Raw genomic sequence first — 15,852 nt, 5'->3', positions numbered from 1 at the left:
TCGCAGGGCCGCAGGATGGGCAGCGAGGAGCAGGGCCGAGCGTTCCCCAGCAGCGGCTGTCGCCGCCAGCCCGCAGGGAGGGTCAGGCCGGGGGTCGCGGGGGCCGGGACGGGCCGGGGCGATGCGGCGGGGGCGGCGGTGCGGGGGTGCGGCTGCCGAGAGCGCCCCCTGGCGCGCGGCCGCGCGGTCGCCGCGGGCTCCGGCGCCCCCAGAGGCGGGCGGGGGTCGGGGGTCGCGGGTCGGGGGTCGCGGCCTCGCTCAAAGCGGGGCCCGGAGGGTTCCCGGTGGGTTCCTGGTCTGTATCCCAACTCCTGCATATCCCCGGCGCAATATGTTATGCCCCACATGCTCTGTGCGCAATGAGGGCAAGGATAGCCCCCGCTCCCCAAGCTTCCCACCGTGTAGGGGGAGTGTGGCTGGTATCTATGGGCAGGTTTAGATGCTACAGGCATAATAGAATTAATTAGGTTGGAAAAGACTTCTGAGATCGTGGAGTCCAACCTATGACTGAACACCACCTTGTCAACCAGAGCAGGGCACTGGGTGCTACTCCAGTCTTTCCTTAAACACCTCCAGAGACGGTGATTCCAGCATCTCCCGGGGCAGCCCATTCCCATGTATAAACACCTACAGCCCGGCCCTCTCCTGGGCAATGTCTTCTGCAGCACAGTGGCTGAGCAGGATGTGATCCCACTGTGAGCCTTAGCCCTCACCAGACACGGCATTTGAGCAGCCTGGGCTAGTGGAAGGTGTGCCTGCCCGTGGAAACGGGGTGGAATAGGATGAGCTTTTAAGGTCCCTCCCAACCCAAACCAGTCTGTGACTCTATGGAGGGAGGTTGAGAGTGGTTTGTAACACTGGGTTGACCAGCAGTGGTTCAGGAGTGCTGTGGCTGAGATGCTGCAGGGTCACTGTGGGCAGCTGCCTGCCCTGGAGAGGGGGATGCTGGCTGCACAGGAAAGCTACTGCAGGAATGGTGGAACATAGACTGTAAGACTTGTTCTGTCCTAGCCCCCAGTGTTCATGCAGAGAGACAGAAAATTGAAAATGATCCTCTTCCTCCACAAAGAAAAAGCAGTTATCAGTGGTATCCATATTTATTTATTTTTCCTCCCAGAATAAGTGGTGCAGTTGATCCCCAGAAGCTTCTCAAGGGCAATTAAAGCAGGCCATACTGTGGGAGCATTTGTTGTGCTGAATCTTGTATTTCTCTTTCTACCCAGCTGAGTCAGAACAGCTGCTTAGCAAAGGATCTGAAGAGGTTTCAGAAGCAGTTAGAAAGGGAAGCGGGAAAGCCTGAGGCAAGAAAACGTGCCTTTATTCTGAAGACCCTCAAAATGCCTTCAGAGTACTATTTGTTTGTGGAAGAATTTTGCAAAAACCCTGGCATCATTTGGGTTATGATACTGGTAAGTGTGTGCTCTCCCAAGGAAAGTGAGAGATGAATGGATGCCTTCGTTCTTAAGAGGGAAAGGAAAATATGCAGGAAACCCACAGGAAGAATTGGGCAGAGCAAGGTAACATGGAGCAGCAGTGCTCCCGGCCAGGTTTCTGATCAACATGTACCACCAAAACACTGCTTCTTGTGTAAGAGTTTATTTCAGTAGCCAAAAGGCAGCTCAGTTTATTTGTAGAACCAAAGTCAACTCAGTGGTGAAGGTATAAAGTGCAGAGTTCTGTTTGGAGGAACAGACTGTGCTCCCAGGGGTTCTGACTGAGTTCATGCTCTGACATCTTTCAGCTCAGCTGCAGGTGTGCAAGAAGGTGGCAGTGTGTGCAGGACAGGTGGCTAATTTGGCTCCTGGTTAATGAGCATTAGGGCAGCCCCCAAAGATGGAGCTGTGAAAACATCTGTTTGGATTTAGGGAAATCCCATTGTGTTAGATGTCAAGTCTGGTGTAAACTTACTGGGTGGAATTCCATCCTGAGACTGTGAAGAGGTTACAGGAGGCTCCTTTATCACAGAAGCCCAGAATGGTTTGGTTTTGGTTACCGGGGATCTTAAAATTCATGTCTTTCTCTCCCCATGCCATGGGCAGAGACAACATCCACTAGACCAGGTTGCTCAAACCCCAGTCCAATCTGGCCTTGAACCTTTCCAGGAAGGGATATCCATTACCAGTCTGGAGCACAAGCTGGGGTGGATTTGGTTGGTGTGAACTTCTCTCTGCCCTGCAGGTAGAGAAGGGCAGCCTTATGCTCTGAGTCATGTTTGTCCCCCAAACCTGGAGCTGTGCTGAACACCACAGCTTCCACTTCAGCCAGTGATCTGGGGATTAAGGAAAAATTGTGTTTCCTTTAGAAATTCTGACAATATAATGTGACACTGAGAAATGCCTTGCCCGTGCCAGAGGATTCAAGCCATTTAACATCCTAAGTGTTGTGCTGTGGTGCATAATTAAAAACACACCCCTGCGAGTGAGCAGTCCCTCTGTTTTGTGCAGCAGGTCTGGTGAGGAGGCTGGGACAGGAGGATTTGTCTTACCCTTGTGAGAAGTAACTGGGAGGTAATTATGCAAACTAACTCGTGAATTACAACCAGGAGGATAGCAGCTAGTGATTATCTAACTCGACAAATGGGAAGTGTTAATTGGCAACAAAACCCTTATATTAAACTGATTTTCTGCCCCACAACCTCAATTAACATGGTAAATAACCAGAACACAGTAAATAAGGATATATGAAAAGCCTGTGATTACTGAAATTATACCAACAACTTAAATAGATTGTGGCTGACCTCAAAACTTGTAGGCAAGTAAAAATAAACTCCATGTTACTCCTTCTGTTGCTCTGTGTTCTGGAGCAGCCCCGTGTTGTGGCGTCCTGTGTTGCTTACTTCCACACTCAAGAAGCAGTGGTAGGTCAGGATGTGCCCAGTGCCACATCCTGGGGCTGGAGGAAGCTGGACCTGGGCAGCAGTGTGGGAGCTGTGCTCCTTGGGTGCCTTATCTGGGCCACTCCTCACCCTCTTCTATGCAATATGCAGCCTAAGCTGCCTTCAGGATTTTTCTGCTCATTTTCCATAGTTCCCCAACACCTTTTTTGTCTCTCCTGTTTAATTAAGTTCTTCTGTAACATACGCAAATTTTAAGTGGGACTTAAAATTCCCAACAACATATGTTGCGTTACGTATATTTCTGGAAACGTGTGACAGAGTTTGTTTATTTGGTGCTGTGGGAGTTCCCCATAGGCTGCCTGCTCTGCCTTTCCTCCAGGAATCCTCCAAACACAAACATGAGGGGGTTTTTGTTGAATCTCCCTGCCCCCATAACCTTAAATAAACATGCTTGCACACGAGCAGCTGATGAATCAGGTTATGCAGGTTCTTCTGCAGTGAAGTTCTGGAAAACTGCAGGAAATGCTAACATTAAAGCCACTAAGTCTGCTCTCCCATCTGTAGGTTGGCAAGTCACAAGGTGGAGGAATGTTCCTGAAAACTGAAATGTATAATTGATTGGAGAAGGTGAGAATGACTGTCTTTTCTTTGGGAATATCCAGCAGGCATTTTGTTCTTTTGCTCTTTTTTCATCCTCTCCTTCTGCCAGTGCTTGGTCTGTTCTCCCATGCCACCCTCCTGGCATATTCCTTCACCATTCTCCAGGGTAACAATAAAGGTTTTTACAATGGATTTTCCCAAATGGATGGATACTTCCTTTGGGATCTGATTTTTTACACTTTGTGTGCATATTTATATATAAACTTCCATCCTCAGGTACATCTAACACTAGGCAGCAATTGGGCTATATTATCATATATATATATAAAATATACACATATTTTATAATATATTTATAGTAAAAATTCTTTGGGTGATCCTGCACAGGGTCAGGAGCTGGACTTAGATCCTTGTAGGTCCCTTTCAACTCAGGATTTTCTAAGATTCCAGCAGGGTAAGAAAAGGACTGTGCAGTTCTACTGCTTGGTATTAGATGATGCATCAGATGAACCTTGTCATTTCCAACTCCTGCAAACACCTACAGGACTCGGCTGGCCCGTCACTGCTGCTGTCACCCTGTCTCTCTCCAGTCCTTTTTCATTGGAAAGCTGGTGTCATCAGATCACTGGAAATGTCAGTTTGACAAATCAGCTCAGAACAAAGCTGAAATGCCACTCCTGGTTTTACTGTTCGTGGTTGAATTTTGGCAGCCTTTCTTCTTTGTTGGGTTCACAGAATGTAAGGACAGGGTGATTCACAGGAGAGAACTATTTGATTTTCAACGTGTCACACTTGCTGCTGTATTGAGTTTGATAGCTTTCATTTGATTAACACATCTTCCCAAAAGTTATGCCACCTCAATTTGATGGTTTAGGAGACAGAAAAATCCATCGGTTCTCTCTGTGAAAGTTCAGCAGAGTTCACGCTCACTCTGAATGATCAAAAGCCTTTCCAGAGTACTGGGTGCAGAGTACCCTACCCCTGGGGGAGGGTGTGCCAAGGTTTGGAGACATGGTGAAGTGAAGATCTTGTTCCCAGCCCCCTGCCATGGGCAGGGACATCTTCCACTATCCCAGGTTGCTCCAAACCCCGTCCAACCTGGCCTTGGGCACTTCCAGCGATGGGTGTTAGCACTCACCTTTGAGTGGTAACTGAGGTTCTTGTAAATAGATCCCTTGGGGAGAATTAGAGTGAAATGACTCTGAATGACCAATGTACATATATGGAGCAGGTTTGTTTTAAAACAAATTAAAAGAAAAGGAAGCACACAGCTGTTTTGATTATTTTCTAGAAAAATATAAAAGTAAAACAAAGTGGAAACATAAGAGAAAGAAAGAAAGAAAGAAAGAAAGAACGAACAATAAAAGATAGGGGAGAGGAAAAATATCACCACCCATGGATCCAGTGATGAGATTTCATCATTGCAGTTTCAATGTCCCTGGTCTGCATGATGGTCACAGTCTTCATCCATTAGGAGCCCACACACAACAAAGACTTCCATGGGTTATAGTGTTCAGTCTTAGGGGGAATGCCTCAATACCTCCCTTGGTGGGGGGGAGGGTTACACTGTCACATGAAGCTGTGCCTTATAGGGAGGGAGGAAATCGGCATGACAGAAAACATTAGCCCACCTCTGCAGGATCTGCTTCTTATCTGCCTTTTCCCTTATCTGATGCAATAACACTTTGTGGAAGTGGGTTATCTGGGAAACAATAGACTGCAGGGCTCAACCAATTTATCTGAGCAAACTTTGGTTTATCACAACGAGGTGTTCACAGCTTCTCTGGGCAACTTGTACCAGTGTCTCACCTTAAGGTACAGCACTAACTCAGGGCAGCTGCTCTTTCCTTTTCCATTACTTTGTTGATTACTTCTGATTTTTACTATTTTTGGTCAGATAGCATCATGCAGTGTTGGATTTGCACTCAGGTGGCTGAAAATTGGGAAAATACTTAGGGACAGACAGGGAAAATTATTGTTGCTGGGGCACAGAGGACTGTCAGAGTGAGAAGTGCATATTTGCTTGTTCAGTGTCTGTTTGTCTTGGATCTTTATTTCAGCCCAGATGTTCCCCTCACAAACGGCAGCACAAAAGCCTGCACCTGACTGCTCCTGGCCAGGGAGGGGGACATGCTGCCTGCAGGCTATTCCTGGCTGCTTGCTGTGGGATCTCTGGCAGGTGCAGGTGAGCTGATATTGCCCTGCCAGCTGCCACGTGTGCTGCAGCCACTTAACTGTGCTGCCTCCTCTCCTGACACACAGCAGGTGATCTCCTTGGTAGCAGCTTTAGGTGTGAGGCTGGGCCAGCCTTCTGCTCTAATGTCACTTTGTGCATCTATAATGTAGATCTTTTTTACTTTAAACTCAATAATGTTCTGGTTAGTGCACTCCCGAGAGGTCGATGTAGCTTAGCCCTTCACTTCTGAGACCTCGGAGGACAGCAAGGCTGGCATTGCTGCACACAGCTGTCACTGTTAAGCTGCCTCTCTCAAGAGGTGGCAGCTGAGGGAGAGAGAGAGGGAGGATGGAAGGAAAAAAATAGGTTGTCAGATTCCTCATGAATCTGAGAATGGTGTTTGAGCATAATGGAGGATGGTGTTGAACATCCCATTTTATGGTATTTTCCCTACTATAAATCCCTCTTGTCAGTAGGGAAAGGAGAATTTTTGCAGTACCCTGATAGCAGAGAGGATGTCAATTGCTGCTGGGGAACTTCTGATGGAGACCTGGGGACTGTTTTCTCCTGTAGGTGCATAGCAGTTAACCCTGGAGAAATTACCTGCTGAGTGTGGCTGGTGGCCCGAACCTTCTGGTCTCTGGCCTTTCACTCAGAATTCTTGCAGGGCAATGGAGATTATGATTGAAAACGAATCACATGGACTAAATGTGTGCTCATCTGTTGGGAATGACTTTGTGTAATTGTTTGGATGTCTCAGGACTGCAGGTGGATGATCAAGCAACTTGGACAGTGCGCGACTCCCAAGTGTGGGGCACGGCCATTGGAGGTTCTCATTGTGGATATGGACAAGCACTTCCATCCACTGTTCATCCAGAAGGGGATTAGCAGTGACAAATGCTACTTTGAGCTCCCGGGCTGTGACATCAGGGTCTGAAACCCTCAGTGTTCTTAGGCAGACAAGGGATTACAGTGTCAGGTCAGCTGCTGGCCCTGGTACAGGGGTGTCTCATGGTGCTTTCACACCTTGCAGGTAGGGGTTTGCAGGCTGAGTGAGCTGGTGTGGTGCAGCAAGTGAGATGTACAGCTGTGTGAACTGGTTACATGAAGGAAGCTGCCACCTGGAAGGATATAGCTGCTCTTAATCAGAGTATCAGACTTCACCTGGGTGCAGCACCATATAACTCTGTCAGATCTCTAGCCCTGTTGTGAAACCCTGCCAACTTGGCTATTTCTGGAAGATGTTCCCCTCCAAGTACCAGCAAATCATAAGTACCAGAGCACTCGCCAGAGATGGAGGGTTATGATCATCTCTCCTGCTTATGTGTCCCACAGCAGTGCCCCATCAGCACCAATAAATTTCCCCCCAGAGTGGTTTGGCTGCCAGCAATGAACATCACCAAGTCCATGGTGCACTGACTGAGATGCAGGCCAGGAACTGAGGGTACTTAACAACAAAAAGCCCCTTTAAAACAGAATTTGACTTGGTCGGTTTGTTTGTTTGTTTTTTTAACACAGGTTTTCTCCCTAGTTAAGTGAAAAATATTTATCATGAAATTCAGCTGAAATTCTCAGAAATTTATCTGCTACATTCACAACCCAAGTATTGCAGCAGCAGAAACCTGAGAACGCAACTGATTTGTCATTACAAGAGTTGAGAGAAACAGAAACAGCAAATAGCACTACAAAAATGACAAGCAAAAATATGATTATTATTCTTTCAGTCTTAGTCATGTAAAGAGCAAGCAGAAGCATAGGTAATGCAATTTGCCTTAGATGTAACTTATATTGATGGTGCTCTCCTATGAAATGCCCCTAAATTAACTCTTCTAACAAGATGTGGTCACTGGTATTACTTGTTACAACACTGTGTCCTGTCAGCTTCAGCCCAATATTTCACATGGTGCCACTGGGGACAGTTTTATTTCAAATGAACAAATAAATTAGGCTCATTTCTTGTCTGGAACAGCTCTAATGTGCACAATCTACTATGTTCACAGCCTCAAACAAAATTACTGCTAAGGCAGCCTGCAGGTAAAGGCCAAAGTAACTTCAGTTAGTCAGGAAAGAAATTAATTGGAATGAAAGTCCTTGATGTCATCACAGTGCTGCTGGGCTCTCAGAGAGATATCTGAACACTCTGCTGGGAACCTGTTCCCTGCAGACACCCACTTCTGCAATTAAAAAGGGTTAATGCTCATTCTGTGAATCTTCCTCAGCACTTATTGCTTCAGCATGACTTTTTTTTTTTTTTTTTTTTTAACTTTTCTTTCTGGAAGCCAAAGGGATTTTTTTTTTCTTTTAGTATCATCAAGAACAGGAATAGAAACTTTGCAACAAGCTCAGAATGTTCTTTGGCTCAGCATATGGGAAAGAGATTTAGGGTTGGATTTCCTATTGCTTCACACTCACTCCTGCCTGCTAGCAGGGTAATGATTTTGTGGGCAGGCATTTTTCTTAATGAGCCATTGGTAAAACTGCCTGTTTCTCCCTAATTTACTGTTCTATCTCTTCAGCTGGGTTCTGGAGGTAAACACTTCACCTTCGCGCACTGCCAGCTGCCAGGGAGACTCTGAACTCAAGTTCATCTTCTGAAAGACTCACTTTGCATTGTGAACAGAGAGAGCAGGGGGGTGAAGGTGTTTATCACTTTCTGAGGGGTTTTATTATGCTGTTTGGGATGGTTGGTCTGGTTTCATGATTTTCTTGGCAACTGATCATAATCCTCTAACCTTCATAGTGATTAAATGATGAATATCCAGAAGCAGAGCAAAGTAAGGAAGCAAGTTGCCCCTTCAGAGTGGGAAAACAAGGCAGCAGGGGGCTGCCAAGGGACTGGAGCCCGTGTTGGTGCCAGGACTTGCACAAGAGCTCTCTGTCAGAGGTCCTTGTGCACTGTGCCTCCCACTCATGCTGCTGCTGGAGCACTCTGTTCCCAGCAGCTGGTCTTGCAGCATTTTGTCATTGACTATACAACGGTGCTAACCCCAGATATTAATAGCAGAGAGATGTCCCCTGCTTTCAGCTGTTCAGCTGTGTCCCTGGTTGTCTGGGAGTTGATTCCTGCATGCAGCTGGGGTACTGTCATTGCTCAGGTACTTCAGTCCATGAGTTTGATGCCGTAGGCTGACAGGGAAGGAACAGCATGGTGGAGGCTTTGACCTGGTCTGGAATGACAGGCCTGTCAGCAGAGGGGGAGATCTGGGTGTTCTGTGAATGAGAACGCCATGGCAAACACACATTTAGGTGCAGAATTCATGCAGTGCTGCCAGGTGTCCTGCTGGGTCCTGAAGCTGTTGGCACAGGAGGGGAATGCACATCTTCACTGGGGAGCAAGAATGGGTGTGTGAGCTCTTATGGAATTAGGAGACCAGAAGGGCCACATGTTTTCAGAAAACGACTCTGCAGGCTCTGTGGTGACTGTTTATTGGGCACTTTCCTGAAGCTAGTTGTGTATTTTACTGATGGGAAGCAATACTTGGATTCTTTATACTTGGAGAAGCTGACACACATTGCTCCTTTTGCCATGCACACCTCAGCGTGTCCAGCATCATCTCTGGCTGTGGATTCTAACTAACAGCCCACGAGTAGAGCTTCACCTGAAAGTGAAACATCACCTTGCCTCTACAGGCAGGAAGGGGAAGGTGCTGTGTAACTTGCCTGTTAATGCTTTCATTGTGGCTGCTGTGTCCTAGGAAGAAACAAATGAAGAAACAGGAATCTGGCTGCACAGCAGAAAGTGTGGTGCTGATCCCAAGCTTGGGGTGGGAGACACCCTCATGGATGAAGTCCACTCTCCCCTCATGTCCAGCAGCAGCTCCCACTTCTCTCTGGACACCACTGGCTCAGCACAAGGCACTGGCTCCCCTGCTTCTCAGAGTTTCCCAGTTTGGAAGCTGCAGTGGGCTGGAATGAGGTATTTTAGCTGACACAGGGAGCTTGGCTGCTCAGCTGGCCCTCTGCACTGCAGAGCTTAGTTCTGTTCCATGTAAGAAAACAAAGGGGCTAAACATATTCTGCACAGCAAAACAAAGCTTTTAGGGCAGGCAGGCACCTGATCCTCCTCCTGCTACTACTATGGAAACATGTCAGAGCAGAAAACCTGTTGCCATGAGACTGTAAAAATAACCCTGCCATCACATTATGGAGACATGGACTGGCTGCACCACATGGCTTATGTAAGAGCAGCTCCAGCACTGGGATGTGGCACTGTGAGCTGCCTCCTGCTCCCAGGAGACAGGCAAGCTTCTGAAAAAGCTTCAAGCAAGACAGTTTGGGTAGTAAGTCCGTTATTTTTAGTCTGTGTATCTGAAATATAAGCCTAAAGTGGACAGAGACACATTAAGTAGTGTCAGCAGCAGAATTTTAAAAGTTACACCAAGCAATGGCAGTTGGGTTTTTTGGTTTAAAGAAATCACACCTTGGTTTTAAGGGGTCAGATACAGGGTATTTTTTGGAACTCCCTGTAATTTGAAGCATGTTTAGAACTGGCCAGGGCAGGAGAAGACCTTGCTAAGCTGGCAGGTGGTCAGGGAGCCAGGGAAATGGTGGTGCTGTGTTTGATGTTGTCATGGCTGGGAAAAAGGAAAGAGCAAGGGACCACACCCAGGAGCCAGGCCCAGCTCTCTTGCTCATGCAAGATTTGGCAGAACAGGTGAGCAACCTCAGGGCTGGAGAAAGGACAACAGCCATGTTTACAATTCTGAAACTCTGCCCAGAAATATCTCTACAGAAGTTCAAAAAATTAAGGGCTTGGCTAGACCCAGACACTTCCCTGTATGGAGGAAAACAACCAAACTCACTGTGTAGTCATGTACTAATTATCACTAATTTTTTAAAAAACTTATGCTCTTGACCAAGTGAAGCACTTGGGGGAGCACAGAAAACAGCAAATTTTAAAACCTTTGCAGAAACTACTACTAGTTACATCAAATGTCCTTCTACTACAAGACAAACTCAGTGACTATTCCTGCTCAGCCCTCCTCAGGCTGCTTTTTAAAACATACCCAAGTTTTATCCATTCATCCAGTCCTGAAAGCCTCATTTCTGTCGTCTCCTGCCTTCCAACAGTGGAACATGTTTTCCCAGCAAGACTAAAAGGATGCTGCCTCCTCCTGCTCCTCCCTACAAATGCTTGGAGATTCCTGACGTGCCTCAGATGTACAGCTTTGCTTTGTTTGAACGCCACGGGCGTGCACAACTCCTCTTCTGTGCTTCAGGCATGTGGAGGATTCCCAATGCCTCCTACTCCCGCTCCCAACGTGACAAAGGAGCAGCTCTGAAGCCAAACCCCAGAGGCGTTCACATAAACCCCCAACAAGGAACAAACACACGGAGTCAGGAATGTCCCACTGCTCTGATTTTAATGATCCCACTTCCACCCCAGCCGTGCGCCTTCGCCCAGCACTGTGTCACGATCCAGCACAGAGCAGGAAAGGGTTTGTGGTCCCAAGAAACTGCAGAGCTGCAGCTGAGGAGCCAAACGACTCCCAGGGGCCTCACCTGGGTGGGCTCCGGACACACCAACGTCCTGCAAATCCCAAGGACTGTGGCTGCTGCGACATGAGCCCGCAGTGACAGCCAAACACGCTGTGCCAATGGCACGGCCACCTCAGCCCTCCAGGATGCGGTTGATGAGCTTCATTTCCTCAGCAGACATGGGATTCAGGTTAAACCCTTTCAGCTCAGGTTTACCTGAGAAAACACATGGAAAACATCAGGATTTTGTCACCAAAGAAGTGCAGCAGTTCATGGTAAACTCGAGAGGGGCTGTGGGGAGGGCAGGGACAGCCCTGGAAGCTGAAGTGGGGCCACCCCAGCACAGGGTCAGAGAGGGTTTAGGGTGCTGCTGGGTGACAGCTCCACAGAGAGACAGACTGCAAAACCAGTGGAAAAGAGGCTGCAGGAACACATGGAACTAAGGAATCTCCTGATACAAGAGTCAGCTCCCAGGCACTGAGCAGGTTCCCGTGGGAGAGTTTACCTTGAGCTTCATAGAGCCGGTTGACCTTCACCCGCAGCTCTTTCCGGAGGCTGTTTATCTCCTCATCCAGCTCTTCCTGGTCTGGGATAAGAGGCGGGGCTGAGGAGGACTGCGGTGGGCTCTGGGATGAAGGCTCAATTTCCCATGGGACACAACACAGGCACAGGGGAGTCCCACCCTGCCTCCACCACCCCCGGGGCCGAGCAGCTTCCACAAGTGCTTCCCAAGGCACAGCTCGGGCCAGAATCAGCCTCTCGAGAGGTTCTGGGCACCTCAGAGCCCATCCCTGGACAGCCGTCCGTTAATTGAGCCAACATCTTGTTAATTACGGTGCTGATTAAAACACTTATAGCTACACGGAGCCCTCGGGGTGACCTCACCCTGCCGCAGCATCTCCCGGGCCTTCGCCTTCGGCAGCTCGATGAACATGCCCCCGAAGCAGACCATGGCCTTCTCTGCGGGAGAGGGAACGGAAGGGAACGGAAGGGAACGGAAGGGAAGCGGCGGTCAGCGGAGCCGCTCCCCGACCCGCGGCCACGAGGTCACGGTGGGCGCAGCCAGCCCGGCCTCACCGTCGGGCTCCGGGTCCTTATGCAGCGCCCGCAGGGCCTCGCGGTTGCGGTTCCGCTTCACGTCCAGGTCCACGATCTGCAACGGGAGCGAGAGAGGCAGGAGCGGCCGGGACTCGGGGCTACCGGCGGCGGGACAGAGCGGGGCGGGGGAGGCCCGCCGGAGCTGCGTCGTACCTGCTGCCGTGCCGCCAGCACGTCCTCGGCCAGCTCCTCCACCTCGGCCAGGTAGCGCAGCACGAAGGCCGGGTCCCGGGCCATGGCGGGGCCGAGCGGGGCCTCCACCGGGGCCGGCTCGGGTCCGCCGCCGTTCGGCTCCGGGCCGCGGCCGCAGCCGCGCGGGCGGGTTCCGCTCGGGACGGGCCGGGCTCAGCGCGCCCTCTCGCGGCCGCCGCCGGGAGCGCCGCCCGGTTTGGGCGGCCGGGGTCGCGGCGGCTCCGGGGCGCGGCGGGGACCGACCGGGCTGCGAACACGCGTGGCCGGGGTCGCGAGAGCGGCCGTGAGTGGCCGTGGGCTGGGAGGGGCGTTCCCGATGCCAGCGTGCGATCTCGTCCGCAGTGCGGACTAACGGTGCCGGGGTTGGCTCCGGGCTGCCTCTGTGCCCACGGGACTCACCGCCCGGCAAAAGGATGGAGGGTTCAGCGCGGCCGGGTGGCGCTGAGCCCCACAGTGGCGGTCCTGGCCCCGCAGCCGGCCCCCAACCCACCCCGCTCGGCACAGCCTCGAGGGGCAGGGGTGAGAGCCCTGCCTTGCCTGGTCCCCGTGTGTGTGAATTATTTATCACTTTTCACAGCCCATCCCCTCGCCCCCAGCACCACCGTCTGTCTCCTCTTCCTCGCTGCTTCCCAGCACGGTACCGCTGTTGGCAGCTGGGCCCTTGGAGCATCAGGTGGCGTCTCTGTCATCCCAGAAAGCAATAAAGGGCACTCAAAGCGCGGGGCGATTAGCTCAGGTTTCCTTTCGTGCAGCTGGTGGCTCATCTGGAGCTCAGCGTCCAGGACCTGCCATCCCCAGGGACTGGAGCCAATTGTGGTCCTGGCAGCTTGACTCACCCTCAGCCAGCCCCGGTGCCCCCCAGTCTGTGTCAGACAAGGGCCGGTCCCGGGAATGCTCTGGCAGGGGACCATATCCATCTGCTGCCCTGAACGACCCTGCCTGAAGGAAGGCAAATATATTTCCCCCCCAAACGCTTTTTATCCCTTTCTTTCTGCCCCACCCAGCCATGAGCAAGAAGAGCTGGAAAAATGGGGTGTAGGAGATGCAGAGAGACACAGCACTGCTGATGAGGACTGGCAGATCCTCACCGTGTGCACTCTGCAATGGGAAAGGGACCCCAGCAGCACGCCCAGGGCTGGTGGGTAACGGCGGACACGGGTTCTCATGTCCCATGTCCCTTCTCTGGACGGAGCCCTGAAACAGCATCTCAAGTTTCTGAATGCAGCCCTGTCCCCAGCTGTCCATCTCTGCCACCCTGGCTGTGCCACCCAGCTGCTGCTTACCTGCTGATGGTGAGGGGACCTCTGATCTGTTTCACATCAGTGCTTTGAAGGGAGGGAGCCCCAAGAACCTGCCTGAAGCAGCAAACAGGGGCTGGGGAGAGGAGGAACCCCAGCACTTGGGGGCCCTGGCACATGCACTTCATGAAACTCATTTGACAAGGAGCTCCCCAAAGGTGGTGACCCCAGTGCTGTGGACCCTGTGCAGGGGACAGGGATGGAGGGAGCGAGGCATCGGCTGGCTGGTGGTCACCACACTTCTGTGGGCAAATAATCCCTTAAAGGAGATTACCCAGATTGGAAGATTACTGGCCCTAATCCCATAAGGTCATTTGTTTCAGTTAACTGAGATCTCTGTCTGTGGCAGCATCGAATGAAGTACGGCAGCTTCAGGGAGCAGTGGGAGCCGGTGCTGGGGCACACACAGGCACTCCAGGCTGGGAATAATCCACACTCGGGTTAGATTCCTTCCTGACATCAACCAGAAAATGTACTGGGGCTGGGGCTGGATGCCAATGCTGGGAAATGCTCATTTGACGGTGGGAGCAGCTGGCTGGAGATCTGAAAAAGCAGGAAGGAGGGAAGGCTTTCAGAGTCTGGGCAGGAGGAATGGGGATGGGGATGGGGATGGGGATGGGGATGGGGATGGGGATGGGGATGGGAAGGGGATGGGATGAGAAGTGGCATGGGAGCAGGGATGGGAGCAGGCTGGCTGTGTCCTGGCAGCAGTGGAAGGAAGCAGTGACTCTGGGGTTGCCAATGACAGTGCAGTGATTTTGCCAGGGTTTTGCCAGGAATGCTGGGCTGCATGGAAGGGCGGGGGCTGCTCTCCCTGGGAAGGTGGGGTCCAGCTCAGCACAGGCATGGGGGAAGCACAGCTGAGGGATCGCCAAGCCATGGGCATCTGGAAAACATTCTCAGGGTAGTAAGAAGTGGCTGGTGCTGCATTCTGTGGCCTCTCCCCAGCCAAGCTCTGAGCCAGCCACAAATCATCATGGATTTCTCCTCCTGTAGCCAGCGCCAGGGGCAGACATTCTGCTTGGAAGCTGGACTCAGACTGGAACCAGAGGTCCATTTGGACCAGTTCCCCTGGGAAGTGGGCAGTCAAAGGAAGCAGCCACCCGTCCGCTGCCGAGAGCTGCTTTGCTTTGCTGTGTGTTTTGTGGAAAGAGCAGGTTTGGTGTCATCATGTTCCTTTTTCTTCCTTGCAGCCCTTTTCTGTATGCAGCCAGAAACCCTCCCTGCCTGCTGGCAGCTGCACAGGAAGCTTCAGGGATGTTTATAAGGGTTTTTTTTTTCTCTCTTCTCCTTTCATGTGGCTGCTGGGGCCTGTTGTTAAGATAAATCAGACTTCAAACCACGGTCTCCATGTTCTCAGGCTGTGGATCTTTAACTGCTGCTTCAGAGGGGTTGTTTCAGGGTCAGGGGAGAAAGGTGGGTCTGTCTCTCCCTGATTTCCAAATCCCCTCTCCCTGGTGCTGTGCCTACCATCATGGCAAAGTGGTCTGTGCTCCATCACCCAGCCAAGACAGAGAGTCCCCAGGGACCAAGCCCAAAGAGATCTGGAGTGGCCAAATGTTGACAGGGGCTCTGGCCAGTGGACCCCATCCTTGGAAGGGGCCCTGCCCTGCCTGGTTGTTGATGAAAGGCTGCTTTCTTCAGGCTTTGGGATGCTGGGAGCATCCCCTCCCCCAGGCAGGCATTTCTGGAGGGGATCTGTCAGGAGCATCTCAAGGTGAGGTGTTTCATTATCAATGCTAATACATGCAGCACGGGGAGAGCCTTGCCGAGGGCCCGGCCGCTCCCTTGTGCTGAGTAACATCTTCACCCCCTGGATTTCATCCCAGGAATGCGGGCATACCCCACCCCCGGTTTGTGCTGATCCTTCTGGCCACCCTGCAAGGCAAAATTTGGAAGTTAGCTGTGTTTCCCGGGATCAAACACGCTCCTCCTCTCAATGTGGCACAGTGTGCTGACCACGGGCCAGGCTCCAGCCAGGCTCCTCCGCAGGCAGACGCACCAGGCTGAGCCTCGGGGGCTGAGCCGCAGAGCCAGAGCCCGGCCCCGTGGGCTGGGGGCTGGGGCTGCCTCCAGGAGGCAGCTGCCTGTATGCAGTCACCCTCCCTGGAGACCAGCCACAAAGGAGAGAAAGCCCTTTCCCTCGCAGCCCTTTCCCCTCCAGCAGTGCCAGG

At 51.4% G+C, this 15,852-nt stretch overlaps 1 protein-coding gene and 1 long non-coding RNA gene across 4 annotated transcripts; one reads left to right on the top strand and one right to left on the bottom strand.

Annotated features, from left to right (window-relative positions):
- Positions 1–366: 366 nt before the first annotated feature.
- LOC137484160 (uncharacterized) lies at positions 367–10,956 on the top strand. 2 transcript variants are annotated; one of them, XR_011004765.1, is made up of 3 exons: positions 367–1,409; positions 7,131–7,369; positions 10,683–10,956. It is a non-coding gene; the product is annotated as an uncharacterized lncRNA (long non-coding RNA). The 2 variants fall into 2 exon arrangements; XR_011004767.1 differs by lacking the exons at positions 7,131–7,369; positions 10,683–10,956 and adding an exon at positions 2,445–4,749.
- On the bottom strand, positions 10,422–12,527 carry PDRG1 (p53 and DNA damage regulated 1). 2 transcript variants are annotated; one of them, XM_068207773.1, is made up of 5 exons: positions 12,342–12,509; positions 12,168–12,243; positions 11,976–12,050; positions 11,596–11,676; positions 10,422–11,306 (listed from the first exon to the last, which is right to left on the bottom strand). In XM_068207773.1, the coding sequence occupies exons 1-5, from the start codon at positions 12,423–12,425 to the stop codon at positions 11,224–11,226; spliced, it is 399 nt and encodes a 132-aa protein (XP_068063874.1). In that variant the 5' UTR covers positions 12,426–12,509; the 3' UTR covers positions 10,422–11,223. The 2 variants fall into 2 exon arrangements, with proteins under 2 accessions (XP_068063874.1, XP_068063875.1); XM_068207774.1 differs by lacking the exon at positions 11,976–12,050 and having other exon boundaries at positions 11,020–11,306; positions 12,342–12,527.
- Positions 12,528–15,852: the final 3,325 nt, after the last annotated feature.

The sequence above is a fragment of the Anomalospiza imberbis genome, chromosome 17 (assembly GCF_031753505.1).
Source record: "Anomalospiza imberbis isolate Cuckoo-Finch-1a 21T00152 chromosome 17, ASM3175350v1, whole genome shotgun sequence".
Lineage (NCBI taxonomy): Eukaryota > Metazoa > Chordata > Aves > Passeriformes > Viduidae > Anomalospiza > Anomalospiza imberbis.
Note: the sequence above shows the minus strand (reverse complement) of the source record. Positions and strands in the feature narration are given on the sequence as shown.

Coding starts and splice junctions, on each gene's coding strand:
- PDRG1 (XM_068207773.1), bottom strand. CDS start 12,425: ATGGCCCGGGACCCGGCCTTCGTGCTGCGCTACCTGGCCGAGGTGGAG. Junction 12,244..12,341: donor TGCTGGCGGCACGGCAGCAG/GTACGACGCAGC, acceptor CTCCCGTTGCAG/ATCGTGGACCTGGACGTGAA. Junction 12,051..12,167: donor TAAGGACCCGGAGCCCGACG/GTGAGGCCGGGC, acceptor CCTCTCCCGCAG/AGAAGGCCATGGTCTGCTTC.